The sequence below is a fragment of the Triticum dicoccoides genome, chromosome 3A, assembly GCF_002162155.2.
Source record: "Triticum dicoccoides isolate Atlit2015 ecotype Zavitan chromosome 3A, WEW_v2.0, whole genome shotgun sequence".
NCBI lineage: Eukaryota > Viridiplantae > Streptophyta > Magnoliopsida > Poales > Poaceae > Triticum > Triticum dicoccoides.
In genome coordinates, this window is record NC_041384.1 from 172,006,313 (window position 1) to 172,022,764 (window position 16,452).

At 49.2% G+C, this 16,452-nt stretch overlaps 1 protein-coding gene across 1 annotated transcript; it reads left to right on the plus strand.

Annotated features, from left to right (window-relative positions):
• The first annotated feature begins 504 nt into the window (after positions 1-504).
• LOC119267743 lies at positions 505-5,485 on the plus strand. Its single transcript, XM_037549178.1, has 2 exons — positions 505-793; positions 4,977-5,485. Exons 1-2 carry the CDS (start codon positions 613-615, stop codon positions 5,258-5,260), a joined length of 465 nt encoding a protein of 154 aa, XP_037405075.1. The 5' UTR covers positions 505-612; the 3' UTR covers positions 5,261-5,485.
• The last annotated feature ends 10,967 nt before the right edge of the window (positions 5,486-16,452 follow it).

Below are 16,452 nucleotides of genomic sequence, written 5' to 3' on the forward strand. Positions count from 1 at the left end.
CACCAAAGTGCATTTTCGTTTATATAAGCGCTTTTGTGTTTGTACTGGGTTAGAATAAGCAACAGTTTTAACATCATACTACAACATAGATGCTTACATATATGTATATAAACTCATCTTTATATACGCATGTAAACGCACACATACCACATGAGCCTCGTAGTTGATAAGAACTTATCTTTCCACCAAACAAACATCATCGAAATGTCTAAAATAATTCAGAAAAATACGAGCATCTACCAAGTCTAAGACTTGAAACCTGATGGATTGGTTAACTAACCATCAGAACAACGCTCAGATCACCGATATGGAGCAGTTTGTGCTTATTTCCTTGTAGTGTTTGACTAACGCTTAACTCACAAAGAGCTTTGTTGATTCGAGACAAATAACGATTCAAATGATCCTAATGTTTGACTAACATAGCTGATTAATTTGTATTAGTAGTTGAAACGTACAGGAAGAGAAGAGTTTTCTTGTAGCCTGATTTCCTGCTCTGCCTCCTTGTCGTCAATCCTCCCGCAAAACAGTTAAAAAAATTCCTCCCGCAAAAGTCACGAAGCTCTACCCTCTCCCTCGAAAAGGAAAGAGTAGCTCGACCGAGCAACCCAATTCATGGCGACGGCGGCGTGTCCTCTCCCTCACCGGTCTCTGCTCCTCCTCCATCTGGCCCTCCTCGCTTTCCTGCTGGCGGCGGCCCCGGCGGCCCAGGCGTGGACGGGGGAGATCCGCGGCCGCGTCGTCTGCGACGTCTGCGCCGACTCTGCCATCGGGCCCGAGGACCACGTCCTCGAAGGTCAGCCCAACGAGCCTCTCTCCTCCTTCGAATTTATCTAGTTGCTATCGCCGCCTTCTGTGCTCTCGTGGTCACCGAGCTAGATTTCGTGCGACCGCGCTCCCGTGGATCTCGGTTCAGCTGTTTTCGATCACGAAATTTGGTTGGTCTGGTGGTGGGCACGTTAAGCAGAGTAGCGAATTTCGCTCTACTGGAAATTCGTGTGTGGGCACTGGGAAATTTCCGTGGAAAATTCTGGTGGAAATTTTAGTATCATTCAGTACAAATTTCCGTGGGAAATTCTGGTGGAATTTTTAATTGTGTTAGGCTCGTAGGAAGCGAGAATCATATAGGGAGGGGGTAGTTGGTTGCTGGTCGTCTGATCTAGAAATGAAAATCGGACATAGGTAAGTGGAGCAAATTTTATGTGTGTTCAGTAGGTTGTCTATTTGTATTCGACAATCTAGGCTCTTGTATTAAGCTAGTGAGGAGCATAGATAGGCACACATCATACTTTTAGTTCGGATTTGGTGGGGTGAGGAAAACCTATGAGCCGTTATCTGTATCTCACTCTAAGGCTGTTCTATTTCTAGCAAAAGGACCGAAGGAGAAAAAAAGGAAATAGGGTCTATACATGTTTTGGAAATGTATGTAAGTGGATAAAGTGCTTCCCACTGCTGTCGGAACAAATTAAATTACAGGTAACCTGTTTAACTCGAAACATGAACTGTAATTGAGGTGAACTTAACTCTAAGATATGGCTTATGAAATTCCCACAGAATTCCCTTAAAAAGGTTAATGGGGAAGTGTTATGGTCTTATGGGTCTTCCTTTGTACACTAGGTAGCAGGTAACCCACAGGTTCCAGTGTCCATTGTTTTGACATTTCTACCTTCTATAATAACAACAAATTACAGTTCTAGGCTTCTGACTTAGCAAGCTATTAAGGATGGCAAAATATGACCATATATGAATGTACTGCGTGCAATACAATATCACCCTTACTAAGTAATTTCTCTGGAGCTTGTCCTTGTATATATATTTAGATGATGTGTAAATTGTAGCCTAATTTTCCCGACGTGTCTACTGCACCATCTGTTCCAATTTATCTCTCTGGAACCTCCATGCACAAAGGAACCTAAAGATCAAAATTCAAAACTATTTTATATATGTTGTTTTGGTGCCCATGTAGGTGAGTATATTGGCTTGCAGGGAGTACATAATGCATCTTCAAATGTATGAAAGGATAGTAATTGGTCTAGTACATGTCCATGGAATATCCAAATGCATCTGGAAAGACAAATTTGTATCCACTTCTTTCCAGTTTTTCCTTCAGTGTTCAGTTTGCTAAAGTTGCAACTATGAACGGTATGCCAGAAGTTAATAGTGCTTCTGTTGGATGACCGTAGTTTTTAATCCACATGCACAAAGTCTTATGAAGTCTCAGTGGGCCTGTCCATGTCAGTCTAATTATGAAAAGTCATGATACAACTCAAATACAGAACCAGGTACGTGCATGTGCGCAAATCTCTAAGCATTTGGATTGCTAAGATAAAGGGATTATGAGTGCCCAAGCTCGCTTTTGCATTGACTGATTAACTGTACTCTTGATCAATGGACAGACTTTTCGAATCAGAGACTACCGAAACCTTGGACAATTCTAATGAAATGTAGGGGAGTACTTGTGATGCATGGCGACTGGGGATACCTTCAATAGATTTTGGATGCTTTTATGGCCTTTTTTCTACAACATGTACTTGTTATGGCCTTAGTTAGACTTGGCCTTTGAAATTGGTAAGCGGAGGTACATGGTACTCCTGGGAACTGGGATTGGATCACATGGGATAACAGGGAGGTGAAGCATCATCCTCCAGGCTTCTGTGGGCTTGTCCCAGCCAAAGCTTAGAGTCTCTGAAAATTGCTAAGGGTTTGATGTTTTAAAGTATCACGTACCAAATAGATTGCATGGACTGGATTTGCATAATAGCATGTACTCCCTCCGTAAAGAAATATAAGAGTGTTTAGGAGGGAGTACCAAGTAATCAGGTTAAGACATGGGCTTAAGGAGGATGACCCCCGGCCTCTGCATCTGGGCGATGCATGGGCTAAGATATGGACCGACTTACCTTTTTTTTGAACCGGGCTAATCCCCTTTACATTTAATCAAATGGAAATACATCAATTTCAGAGTTTAAACAGGGGACAGGAAAGAAGGGAAGCGAGTTGAACGCACTGCTAGGAAACCCAACTGCATACAGCTGATATTGGAACATACACTATGGGCGAAAACATAGACAGCACCAAAAGAAGCTAGTCCTATCACAAGCCAGAGAACATAATAAGTAAGGTCTTAAACTTCAGCAAACCGACACGCGGGTTCCAGGAACCAAACGCAACAACACAGCTCCCCAACTGAATCTGCACCAAGGAGCACAGGCCTCACTCTCCTTCGATTGGCCTCTGAGTTGCCTCGCAAATCCTCATCAAGTTCATCGTGTTGGAGCGATGAAGCTCTGCTCCACTCCTGAGTATCTTCGCGCCGCCCTCCTTCTGAAGACCTGCCCAGTAGATAAGAAAAGAGCAAGCAGAGTAGACAATCTCAAAAGCAGCCTTGATCATTTTATGCTAGAAGGTTGGTCAGTTTCGAGCATTCCACATAGCCCAAGTAATGGTCGCCAGGCCAACAGTATAGAATTTTTCCCCATCAGGCAGAAAAGAATAGCACCAGGAGAAATACTGCAAACCGTTATTAGGACATAAATCAGTGCCCAGAACAACCCCGACAGTTCTGCAGACAACACGAGCAACCAGACAAGTAAAGAAAAGATGCTGAGAAGACTCAACGTCTTTGCAAAAAGAGCAACAAGGGTTACCAGGCCATTTCCTTTGCTTCATTACCTGCCGTGTCAAAACAGCATTTTGGAACATTTGCCAGTTGCTACAGAAAATTTTGAATTTTCTAAGGCACCTTTGCATCCAAATCCATTTATAGCTACATCCACTAAGATGTCTCTCCAACCATTTATACATGGACTTAGTCCAATACTTAGCATTCTTAATGGGCTGACTCACCTTGCACAACTAGGTTAGAAGTTGCTTACTATAAGATGAAATGGTTGGTGTTTCTCTGACATATACTTCTTGAAAAGGAGTGCTCCTCAAGGATGTCTGGAAGGAAGAATGACTTGAAATATCATAATGCAGACAAATGTTGTAAGCATATGCTAAAGACATTCATGAACCTTTTGCTCATCAAACAGAAATCCGTAAATCAGTAAGAAATCTGGGAACATGTGCTGCTTGTTCTGGTCCTGTCAAGGGATGAACTAGACAAAGCATAAACACCAATCAGAAGGATAGGAGCCAAAAGAAAAAGGTATCAACATGCACCTACTGAGATGCCTAGATTTTGCTACTGCACTCCCTGGTGGCCATCCCTCTAAGCCCAGGGGCAATGGTGAACCTGTGTGGTGATGGTAGAAACCTCAGTGTCTCCACCGCCAATTCGTGGAGTCCATTTACTGGAGTTAGTCGCTGTCATCAATTCACAGGTTATCCCGCCCTCTGGTCTCTCCATCCTGCTCTTCCTACCGCTTCTTCCTCCCCTTCCGCTTCTTCTTTAAAAGAAATTCTCTCAACCATCATACTGTACTGGCACACTCATCATTCTGCTGGTGTAGATTGTTCCACGGCATGGGTACAGGCATAATTTCGGCAATTCAACCACTACATCAAAAAATAAAATTGGATGAGAGCGAGTGGCTGTTGAATCAACCATTTTGGAAATTCATGTAAGCCAATTTGGTAATTCAACCACCCATGAACAACAGATTGAGATGAAAATGCGAATGGGGTGAGCACTGGTGCTAGCCCAGGTGTCTACGATGGGTTTTGGCATTCCACTTTGGCAAGAAAAATAGGAAAATTTCAGAACGTTTACATGCTATCGAAGTGTATTGGAAATTGTTAGCGTGAATCAAAGTGGTGATCTTTAGGTGGTACCGAACTAAAAAAGAATTATACCTTGAACCTTGTCTGTGCCTGACACTGCTCAAGCACACATGTACTGCCAGTTTTTTACTAATTCCATTTTGTTTTCTTTGCTTTGGATTGTTCATTGTGTCGCATACAATTAAAGTTTCTGCGGGATAATCTCTCTTGTTCTCTCCTCTTGCTCATGTATGTCTTTGTGACTGTCTCTATAGGCGCTGAGGTTGCTGTTCTGTGCATCACGAAATCTGGTGAGGTCATCAACTACCAGGCGTTCACAAACTACAAGGGCGTCTACAGCGTTGCAGAGACAATGCCTGAGAGCGACCGATGGGATTCGTGCCTGGCAAGGCCCATCAGCAGCTTCCACCAGCATTGCACCAGGAGGGGGGACGCACACTCTGGGGTCAAGTTCACATACAACAAACAGTCAGGGAGCTCGCACAACGTCAAGACGTTCCTCTACAAGCCTGCCAACGTTCCTCTGTACTGTAGCTGAAATCTATAGGATGGGTTCATGCCCGGGCTTGATGTTGTAAGATCTGAATAGGTAAAGTGTTGGTCGACCCGTATGCTTGTAACGATCTGCCCATCTAGAATTATTGCCCATGTCATTTGAAGGGGGTCGGATGTTGAATGTGTAATTATTGTAAATCACTATAATATGTTTCTCAGCCATATACATATAATCAATAAATATGTACAAAGAGTTCAAGTAATTTTATTTTCACAGATGTTGTACCGAGCAATCGGTGCTGCCGTGTTAGAGAAGGACGTAAGGGGTGTGACCGTGTGAGGGCAACGCCAGGAGAGTTGTCAAGACACTTGATCGCCAAAATAACCGTTATTATCAGATCAATAAGGCCTCAAGTATATCACTTATGAAAGATTTACAAAGGCTATCCAACACAAGTTCATGCTTAAACTTTTGGAATTTGACTTCACTGTGAAGTACTTCCTCTGTTCCTAAATATAAGTCTTTGAAGAGATTCCACTATAGACCACATACGGAGCAAAATGAATGAATCTATATTCTAAAATGTATCTATATACATCTGTATGTGGTTTATAGTAGAATCTCTACAAAGACTTATATTAGGAACAGAGAGAGTATAAAGAAGGCAAAGAAAACAGGGTGACTGATGCACTGTCCAGGATGTGTAACTCCAACTTTTCCATTTCTACAATCACACCTAAATGGATAACATAAATTACTGCTTCTTATCACAAGGATGAGCAATGTAGAGCTCTTTTAGAGCATCTCTTTATTTTCCTTGTCACTGACAATACTGCTTATTCTTTACATGCTGGTGTGATGAGATATAAGGCAAATCACTCATGAATGCATTATCCTGCGGAGTATACACTATGTAGCATGCATATCACCATGTGATGAAATAGTAAAATCCTACTCCCTCCGTTTTAAATTACTCGTCGCAGAAATGAATGTATCTCGAACTAAAATACATCTAGATACATCCATACCTACGACAGGTAATTCGGAACGGAGGGAGTACATACAACTAAAATTTGATACTGATGACATTTGTATCAACCACCAATAGTCAAGGATGTTGGATAATCAGCAACTAGTATTCACTGAGGGCCAAAGGCCAATATATATACATGTGTGTCAAAGTGCAAGAAACCCCTTATACAATGGGGATATACAGAAAGTGGACTATACACATCTAACACCCCGCCCCCCTCAAACTCATGGTGGGTCAACAACACTGAGTTTGGAGAGGAAAAAGCCATGCTGCGCTCGAGTTTGTGCCTTCGTGAAGAAATCCGCCAACTGTAACTCAGAAGGCACATAGTGAAGAGCGAGAGTCTAATCCTGCACAGCAGCACGCACAAAGTGGGCATCCACACCGATGTGCTTGGCAATCTCATGCTTCACCAGGTCATGTGCAATACTGATAGCTCCGATGTTGTCTGACAGTAAGGGAGTCGAGGTAGTAGCAGACACACCAAAATCCTCAAGTAACCACCGTAACCAGATCACCTCAGCCGTCAACATAGCCATTGCTCGCAACTCAGCCTCTGTACTCGAGCAAGAAATTGCAGTCTATTTCTTTGTCTTCCAGGCAATAAGAGAGCCACCAAAAAAAACACAGTAAGCAGACATCGAGCATCGATCAAAGGGATCACTGGCCCAAGTGGCATCAGAGTAGGCCTGGATTTTGAGAGAGCTGGAGCGGGGAAAGAAAAGGCGATGAGAGATCATGCCACGAAGATACCGTAGAATACGGAGGAGATGACTATAGTGGACAGAGGTGGGGGCTGAAACAAACTAACTGAGGATGTGGACAGGATAGGAGATGTCAGGACGCGTAACAGCAAGATAGACAAGGCTCCCTGTCGGTGTCAAAACCGGCGGATCTCGGGTAGGGGGTCCCGAACTGTGCGTCAAGGCCGGATGGTAACAGGAGACAAGGGACACGATGTTTTTACCCAGGTTCGGACCCTCTTGATGGAGGTAATACCCTACTCCTGCTTGATTAATATTGATGATATGGGTAGTACAAGAGTAGATCTATCACGAGATCAAGGAGGCTAAACCCTAGAAGCTAGCCTATGGTATGATTGTTATATATGGAGTTGATTGCCTACGGACTACAACCCTACGGTTTATATAGACACCGGATAGGGTTAGGGTTACACAGAGTCGGTTACAATGGTAGGAGATCTTGAATATCCGCATCGCCAAGCTTGCCTTCCACGCCAAGGAAAGTCCCATCCGGACACGGGAAGAAGTCTTCAATCTTGTATCTTCATAGTCCAGGAGTCCGGCTGAAGGTATAGTCCGGCTACCCGAACACCCCCTAATCCAGGACTCCCTCGGTAGCCCCTGAACCAGGCTTCAATAACGACGAGTCCGGCGCGCAAATTGTTTTCGGCATTGCAAGGCGGGTTCCTCCTCCAAGTCCTTCATAGAAGATTGTAAACACCAAGAGTAGTGTCCGGCTCTGCAAAATAAGCTTCCACATATTGCCATAGAGAGAATAATATTAACACAAATCAAATCTGCTGACGTATTCCGCAGTGCGTCACCACACTATAGCCAAGTCCTTCGCTCGAATCGTTTTCACTTTTCCACCTCAGCATGTTTTGCGAGGCGGTTTCCTTGGCACGTCTTGTCAAAGCAGAGATCGTGTACCCCTCTTTTACGGGGTTCTCATCAATACAGACGTGGGTAACCCAACCGCGCCACTTATCACGGCGCTTGGGAGGCAAGCGAGTTTTACTAGGCAGGTGGGGACGCACAACCGCATCCGCCCATATAAGGGGACAAGGATCCACCTTTTTACCTACGCCTTCTTCCTCCTTTGCCTATCCATGTCCTGCGCACCCGAGCTCCAGCGCCCAAGCCCGCACTTCCTACCTCAACCTCCTCCAGCAATGTCCGGAGCGGGAGGCAAGTGGATGGTCTCCTCCGTCATGGAGGGCCATGTCAAAAAGCTAAGGAAGGCCGGATACTTGTCCAAGGACATCGTGCACCGGCTTCCCGAGGAAGGGCAGCTTCTCCCCACCCCAAGGCCCCATGAGAGGGTAGTATTCCTTCCCCACTTCCTCCGCGGACTGGGTTTCCCACTCCACCCATTTGTCCGGGGGCTCATGTTCTACTATGGCCTGGATTTCCACGATCTGGCCCCGAACTTCGTCCTCAACATCTCGGCATTTATCGTCGTGTGCGAGGCTTTCCTCCGCATCCGCCCCCATTTCGGCCTCTGGCTCAAGACCTTCAACGTCAAGCCCAAGGTGGTGCGCGGCAGCCAGGCGGAGTGCGGAGGCGCCATGGCGGGCAAGTGGCCAACGTCCTATGGCTCGAGGGCTCCTTCGTGGAGACTCTGAAGGGGTGGCAATCATGGTGGTTTTACACCACCGAGCCGCGCGATCCGAAATGGATCGCAGCCCCCGAGTTCCGATCCGGACCCCCACGCGGCTTATGTCCTGGAAAGAGACGGGCCTGTCGTGGGGCGACGAAAAAGAGGTGACCGGATTGCAGACATGCATCCAGTCCCTGGTGAGCAAGCCGATCAAGCTTGTCAATGTAGTCCAGGTTATGCTCGTCCGCCGGATCCTCCCGTGTCAACAACGGGTCTTTAATCTGTGGGAGTTCGACCCGGCGCAGCACCAAACCCTTAACCGGCTCTTCGACACGACGTATGAAGACGTCTGGAAGGTGCTAACCAAAGGCGCCGAGGCTCCCACATCCGCTTCCGAGGACCGCGGATACAGCTCGCGGCGTCACGCTAGCGAGGTAAGCTATTTTCTCCTTTTACAGGATGTTAAGTTTCTTCATAGTTTGACTCTATGTGGGATCTAAACTCCCTCACCTTTGACAGGCTTGGCAGGCGCAGTCCGGATCGATTAACTGTCCGGCTCCCTTGCCCGAAGACCCAGCCCCTGCTCTCCTAGTGAAGCTGCTGGTTCCGGCGCCTTATGTGGTGCCGGAGAAGAAGGCCAAGAAGAAGAAGGCCACGGGGACTCAAAAGAGTACCCGTAATGTGGTGGTGTCGGACTCGTCATCCGACAAGTCCGAGACGCTCTCCTCCCGTGAGAACGAGGAGGAGGAAGAAGAACACTCTCCCCCTCCAGCGGGGGGAGGGAAGAAAAGGAAGGCCGCCCCAACAGGGGAGGCCGAAGGGTCCAGGAAGAGGAAGACCCCTCCGCCGAACTACTCCCCCAACGCCGAAGAGGACGAAGAGGAGTGGCCAGATAGGGCCAAGCGTCCGGCAAAATCGTAACTATTCGGATATCAGAGTAACTCATGACGTTGCTTTGCTGCATAGCCTTCCCTAATGTCGAACATAATTATGCAGCCCGCCCCGGGCCGAACTCAACGAGTCGTCGAGCGGCTCCCTGGATTCATCGGATGTGAACTCAGTTCCGCCCGCTGTCTCCCCCCGCACTGCGGATGACGCCGAAGTGGCGTCGCAACGAGCTCCGGGGCAGGAGGAGATGGTCCTGGAGGAGCCGCAAGGCGACCTCCCGGACTCCAGGAGTAAAGGGGACAAGACCCCCCAGGGCTCCAAGTCCGGCTTTGTGCCGGACACCACGCCGGAATCTTCAACAGTTCCGGACCGCGGTAGGCGAACTCCTTCCAAGAGGAGCAAGCCTTCTGAGCCGGCGGCCTCCGTCCAACCAGAGGTGCCGGACAATCTACTGGAGGTGCTTGACGGCACCTCCATCGACGAGGAGCACCGTACTATTATGAGTACGGTGATCCAAAAGGTTCGGTCCGCCAAGAGCGGACTGAGTGAAGCTTGTGCTAGCCTTCTAACAGGCTTCGAGGTAAGTAAAATATGTAAGAATATAACTGCATAGACAGTAGCCCCTGATGCTCTGTTTGGCGTTCGGAAAGAGAAGCCGAATAGAGGATCTACTAAATTTCGCAGGAGTCTAACAACAAAGAGTCAATATGCGTATGCAGGCTTCGCTGCTAGCCACCGCCGCACTGACTGTGGAGGTGGGTGCCCTGAAACAGGGACTCGAGCAGACCGAGCAAGAGCTCGACCTTGCCAAGCGGCAGCTCGAGGAGAAAGAAGGTAAGAAATACCTTACAGAAAAAAGTGCCTATAAAAAGACGTGATTGCAAAAAATAACAGGATTGTACTGCTTATTGTAGGGGCCACGACTGAGGTGGCGACCCTCAAGGAGGCGCTGTCCGAGGCCGAAAAGAAAGCGGCCGTGGAGCGCACCGAGCAAGAGAGACTTGAGGCCCGTGTCGGTGAGGTGCAGCAAGAGCTTCAAGCTCTCATGAAAAAACATGAGAGTCTGGAGCTTGAGTCAAAGACGCAAGCGTTCGAGCTCGCGGCGGCCCTTGAGACTGCCAAGTCTGCCAAGGCCGAAGCCCAAAAGGCCCTCCAAGAGTTGGAGGAGGTGAAAAAGATAGCAGCGGGTAAGGCATTCTTTATGCAAAGCAGAAATATAAAAGTAAACTACTTGTTACTTACCCGAATCCGGAGCTCTCCAGGGGCATTCGCAGATCTTCCCCGTAGCGTATCTGACGCCGCCGCATTCTACCGAGCTGAAGAGGGCAGCTCGACGGAGAAGGTGTTCTGGTCTCAGTATGCTGAGGCCGGACACCCTGTGCCCTTGAGCGACCAGCTGAAACAGCTGGTCGAGCTCCACAAGGTGGCCGAACAGGCCATGAAGGGCTTCATAGTTCAGCCGTGGCCCGGAGAGGCCCTGCCTGGGAGCTACTTCGGGCTGGTGCGGCGGCTGGTGGAGGCCTGTCCAAGGCTCGAGGTCATCAAGCGCTCCGTCTGCATCGAAGGTGCTCGTAGGGCCCTTGCCCGTGCAAAGGTGCACTGGGGTAAGCTGGACGGTGAGAAGCTTGTTAGGGACGGGCCGCCGCCGGGGAAGGAGCATCGCAAGCCCGAGAACTACTACAAGGATGTTCTTGCTGGTGCCCGCCTTGTGGTGGATGAATGTACCAAGGATGTGATTTTGAATGAACTCGCTCATGTTTATCCTGTGCGCTGAAAACTTGTTCATATGCGCTAAGCAATGCTTATTGAGTTTAAAATATTACTTTTTGTGCGGCCGTTTATCAAAAATTGAGAGATGGCCAGTCGTCGGCTTCTGCCCCCATGCCACTAGTGCTGGGGTGTTCGGGATAAACCTGAGCGCTCTTTTTCCCATAGTTGGGTCCTTCGAGGGAGGCGCTCAGCGCAACGAACCAGGCAATCGGACTATAATGCTTGAACACTCTCACTTAGCCATAGAACTCTATAATTTTAAATTTCGGCGAAGCCCCTAGTTCGGAAGACCGAGTTCGGGGCGCTATCCACGCCTTGGCCGGACAAAGCCAGCTCCTCGCTCGAAGCGGCATAAGCATTTAGGGACTCGAAAAACCTCTCGAACAGCGACCGGTCTCTCGCCACATCATGACAGTCAGTTTTAGATTTCTCCACTGAGGTGCTTAACCCAGCTGAACTGGGGCACAATCGCAGTGGTTTTCCTAGTGCTACCTTAGCCGATAGAGCGGAACGTAAGGCACCAAAACATAGGAGCCGGGCAAACCCAACTATTGACCCAAATCATGATTCGGAGCCGATGCATATAGTGCTATAAGTTCGGGGTGCCGCACTTGTGAAAGTGTACGGACTTCTCACACCATTATGAGGGGTACTGAAGCCCCTGGCGTGTTTGCCGTACCATGGTGTACGGGTGCAATCATGTCATTTAATAAACATAAATGTGAAAAGAAGATAATGCAAAAAATAGACAAGAAGCTAAGCATTGTTTATAGAGAGGCTATTTATCAAAGCCGAACGATACAAATAGTGCGGTAAGCAAAAGATATTAGACTATTTAGTATGTCCTGACCAGGGGCAGGCCGCGGAATTGTATTTAAAACAGGTATACCGCTCGTAACAGAGACCACCTGGGAGTTCCATAACGCGGCATGGCTTGTCTGCCTCCCTGGAGCTTGCATCGTTTGTGCGGCAGTCGAATTGCCGAACAGGTCGTCTGAAGTATGGAGACCTGAAAGTAAGAAAAAATTAAAAAAGGAATCCGGCAGCCCCTAGTACTTTTTAAGCCGTATTTTGGGCATGCCGTTATTGTGCCCCTTCCCCTGTGCCCATGGTATTTCAAGGGCGTAGTTATGTACGCGAGGTACTGGTTTCGTTATGTTGCGAGAGCTGGGGTTGGGGCCGCATTGCTACGCTTGCTCAGAGTGTGCCAGGTGGTCCTGCTGTGGGTTATTCCGAGCGCGCTTGGCCGTGTCTGGCTTTTTGATGGCCGGACTGGAGAATTGCCTGAGAAGGCTACTTTGTACCTCCACTATGAGAGCCGCCGTGTGCTCCTCCATACGAAGGGAGCGTTCGGTGTTTCCGTTGATCGTGATTACTCCTCGAGGGACTGGCATCTTGAGCTTGAGATATGCGTAGTGCGGCACCGCATTGAACTTTGTGAATGCGGTTCGTCCGAGCAGGGCGTGATAGCCGGTGCGAAACGGGACTATATCGAAGATTAATTCTTCGCTTCGGAAATTTTCCGGAGATCCGAAGACCACGTCAAGTGTTACTGAGCCTGTACAGTTGGCTTCTACACCTGGTATAACGCCTTTAAAGGTCGTTTTTGTGGGCTTAATCCTTGAGGGATCTATGCCCATTTTCCGCACTGTATCCTGATAAAGCAGGTTCAGGCTACTGCCGCCGTCCATGAGGACTCTTGTGAGATGAAATCCGTCGATGATTGGGTCGAGAACCAATGCGGCGAAGCCGCCATGACGGATGCTAGTGGGATGGTCCCTTCGATCAAAAGTGATCGGGCAGGAGGACTGTGGGTTGAACTTTGGGGCGACTGGCTCCATCGCGTATACATCCCATAGCGCACGCTTCCGCTCCCGCTTGGGAATGTGGGTTGCGTATATCATGTTCACCATCCGCACTTGTGGGGGAAAGCCCTTCTGTCCATTGTTGTTCGGTGGCTTGGGCTCCTCCTCGTCGTCGCTGTACAGCCCCTTGTCTCTGTTTTCGGCCCTTAACTTGCCTGCCTGCTTGAACACCCAACAATCCCTGTTAGTGTGATTGGCTGGCCTTTCGGGGGTGCCATGTATCTGGCACAAGCGATCGAGTATTCGGTCCAAACTGTACGGGCCCTGAGTATTCTTTTTGAATGGCTTTTTCCGCTGACCGGATTTATAGCCTTTGAATCCGGCATTGACTGCCGTGTCTTCATTGCTGTCGCTGCTAACGCGGCGCTTTTGCTTATTCCGACGTGTCCTGCCACTTTTGTCCTTGGTATCCGAATTACCAGGGTTCTTTGATAAGTTGTTACTGCGAGCTAACCAGCTGTCTTCTCCCGCGCAAAAGCGGGTCATGAGTGTCGTGAGGGCTGCCATGGATTTCGGCTTTTCCTGTCCCAGGTGCCGGGCAAGCCACTCGTCGGATGTTATGCTTGAAGGCTGCTAGGACCTCTGCGTCCGGACAGTCGACTATCTGGTTTTTCTTTGTTAGGAACCGTGTCCAGAATTGTCTGGCCGATTCCTCTGGCTGCTGAATTATGTGGCTTAAGTCATCGGCGTCCGGTGGTCGCACGTAAGTGCCCTGGAAGTTGTCGAGGAATGCGGCTTCCAGGTCCTCCCAAGAACCGATTGAGTCTGCTGGCAAGCTGTTAAGCCAATGCCGGGCCGGTCCTTTAAGTTTGAGCGGGAGGTATTTGATGGCGTGTAGATCATCGCCGCGTGCCATGTGGATGTGAAGGAGATAATCCTCGATCCATACCGCCGGATCTGTTGTGCCATCGTATGATTCGATGTTTACGGGTTTGAAGCCCTCTGGGATTTTATGATCCATTACTTCATTCGTGAAGCATAGCGGGTGTGCGGCGCCTCTGTACTGGGCTATATCACGACGCAGCTCTGAAGAGCTATGTGTGTTGTGTTCGGCTCAGCCAGATTTGTTGTATCCAGAGTGAAGATCATTGTCACATGCCGTAGGGCGCCTGCGCGATCCGTAGATCGATCTTTTTTGTCTTGCCTTATCCTCCAGTATGTATCGCAGGTATGGCGCATTTTCCCGTGCCTTAGTTGAGCGGCGTCGGGGCATGGCTGGGGTGGAGGCCCGAGAGGCCTCTCTGTCACGGCCGCGAGGTGGCCGGTCTGCCATGTCATGTGCTGGTGATGTAGGTGCTTCCTCCTCTGATCGGGGTGGCGCCCTGCGTTTCGGGTAACTCTTGGAGGGGCGTTCGAGTTCATACTCTTCGGCCACAAGGACTTCAGTCCATCTGTCAGCTAGCAAATCTTGGGCAGCTCTAAGCTGTTGCTGCTTTTTCTTGAGGCTGCTTGCCGTGGCTAAAAGCATGCGTTTAAAACGCTCTTGTTCGGCGGGGTCTGATGGTATGACGAATTCGTCGTCATCGAGGCTTGCCTCGTCTTCGAAGGGAGGCGTATGGTTATCATCCTCGACCTCTCGGTCTGCCGCTCTCTCATAAGGGCTGGCTTCTCCATCTTCCTGTGCCGAATCTTGCTGAGGTGGGTGTTCTTCGGTGCTATTGGGGGTAGTATTATCTCCCGTGCCGGAATCACCGTTTTTGCTTTGGCGGGATTTAGAGCGGCGCCGCTGACGCCGGGGCTTTGGCTGTTTCTTGGGGGCGTCATCCCCCACTGTTCCATCGCCATCTCCATCTTTTGGAGTATCCACCATGTATATGTCATATGATGAGGTGGCCTTCTAGCGCCCTACAGGTGCTGGTTCCTGTTCGTCTCCTACATCGTCGTCCATGCCGTCGATGTCTTCGGAGCCGAAGTCAAGCATGTTGGTTAAATCGTCGACAGTGGCTACAAAGTGGGTGGTGGGTGGGCTTTGAATTTCCTCATCGTCCGTATCCCACCCTCGCTGACCGTAGTCCGGCCAGGGCTCTCCTGATAAAGAGAGAGACTTAAGAGAATTCAGAATGTCGCCAAAAGGCGAATGCTGAAAGATGTCTGCGGCGGTGAACTCTATTATCGGCGCCCAATCGGATTCGATTGGCAGGGGCGCGGGAGGTTCGGAGTCCGGGGAGGAGTCCGGATCCTCGGAGTCACGGGTCATGCAGAGTGCGGGGCTAGCGTTCGGCTCGATCGCTTTTGGGATCGCAGCCCCCGAGGTGACGTCCAACCGCTCATCGCAATAGGCTCTGAGTTAGGGGTCGGAACCGATGCGTGTGCGGCCTCCAGGACACTGTCCGGGGGCAGAGCTAGATCATGCCCCTCGAGATAGTGCGGCGCACTTGGCCGTGGCTCGAACCCGTCGAAGATCAAGTCTCCGCGGATGTCAGCCGTGTAGTTTAAGCTTCCAAGCCTGACTTGATGGCCAGGGGCGTAGCTTTCGATCTGCTCCAGGTGGCCGAGCGAATTGGCCCGCAGAGCGAAGCTACCGAAGACGAAGATCTGTTCGGGGAGAAAAGTATCACCCTGGACCGCATCATTGTTGATGATCAAAGGAGCCATCGGGCCTAAAGGCGACGACACAGAGGAACTCTCAATGAAAGCACCAATGTCGGTGTCAAAACCGGCGGATCTCGGGTAGGGGGTCCCGAACTGTGCGTCAAGGCCGGATGGTAACAGGAGACAAGGGCCACGATGTTTTTACCCAGGTTCGGGCCCTCTCGATGGAGGTAATACCCTACTCCTGCTTGATTAATATTGATGATATGGGTAGTACAAGAGTAGATCTACCACGAGATCAAGGAGGCTAAACCCTAGAAGCTAGCCTATGGTATGATTGTTGTATATGGAGTTGATTGCCTACGGACTACAACCCTCCGGTTTATATAGACACCAGATAGGGTTAGGGTTACACAGAGTTGGTTACAATGGTAGGAGATCTTGAATATCTGCATCGCCAAGCTTGCCTTCCACGCCAAGGAAAGTCCCATCCGGACACGGGAAGAAGTCTTCAATCTTGTATCTTCATAGTCCAAGAGTCCGGCTAAAGGTATAGTCCGGCTACCCGAACACCCCCTAATCCAGGACTCCCTCACTCCCAACGAGGTGGCGATAGCGAGTGGGATTGGGAAGAGGGTCACCGTCAGAAGTACGAAGCTGAAGGTTGAGCTCCATAGGAGTCACAACAGTGCGCTCATCACCAAGAGCGGCACGAGCAAGAAGATCCTTAATATATTTCTCCCGGGAGATGTAGAAGCCATTAGAGGTGGAAGGAATCTCAATCCCAAGAAAATAGCGAAGTG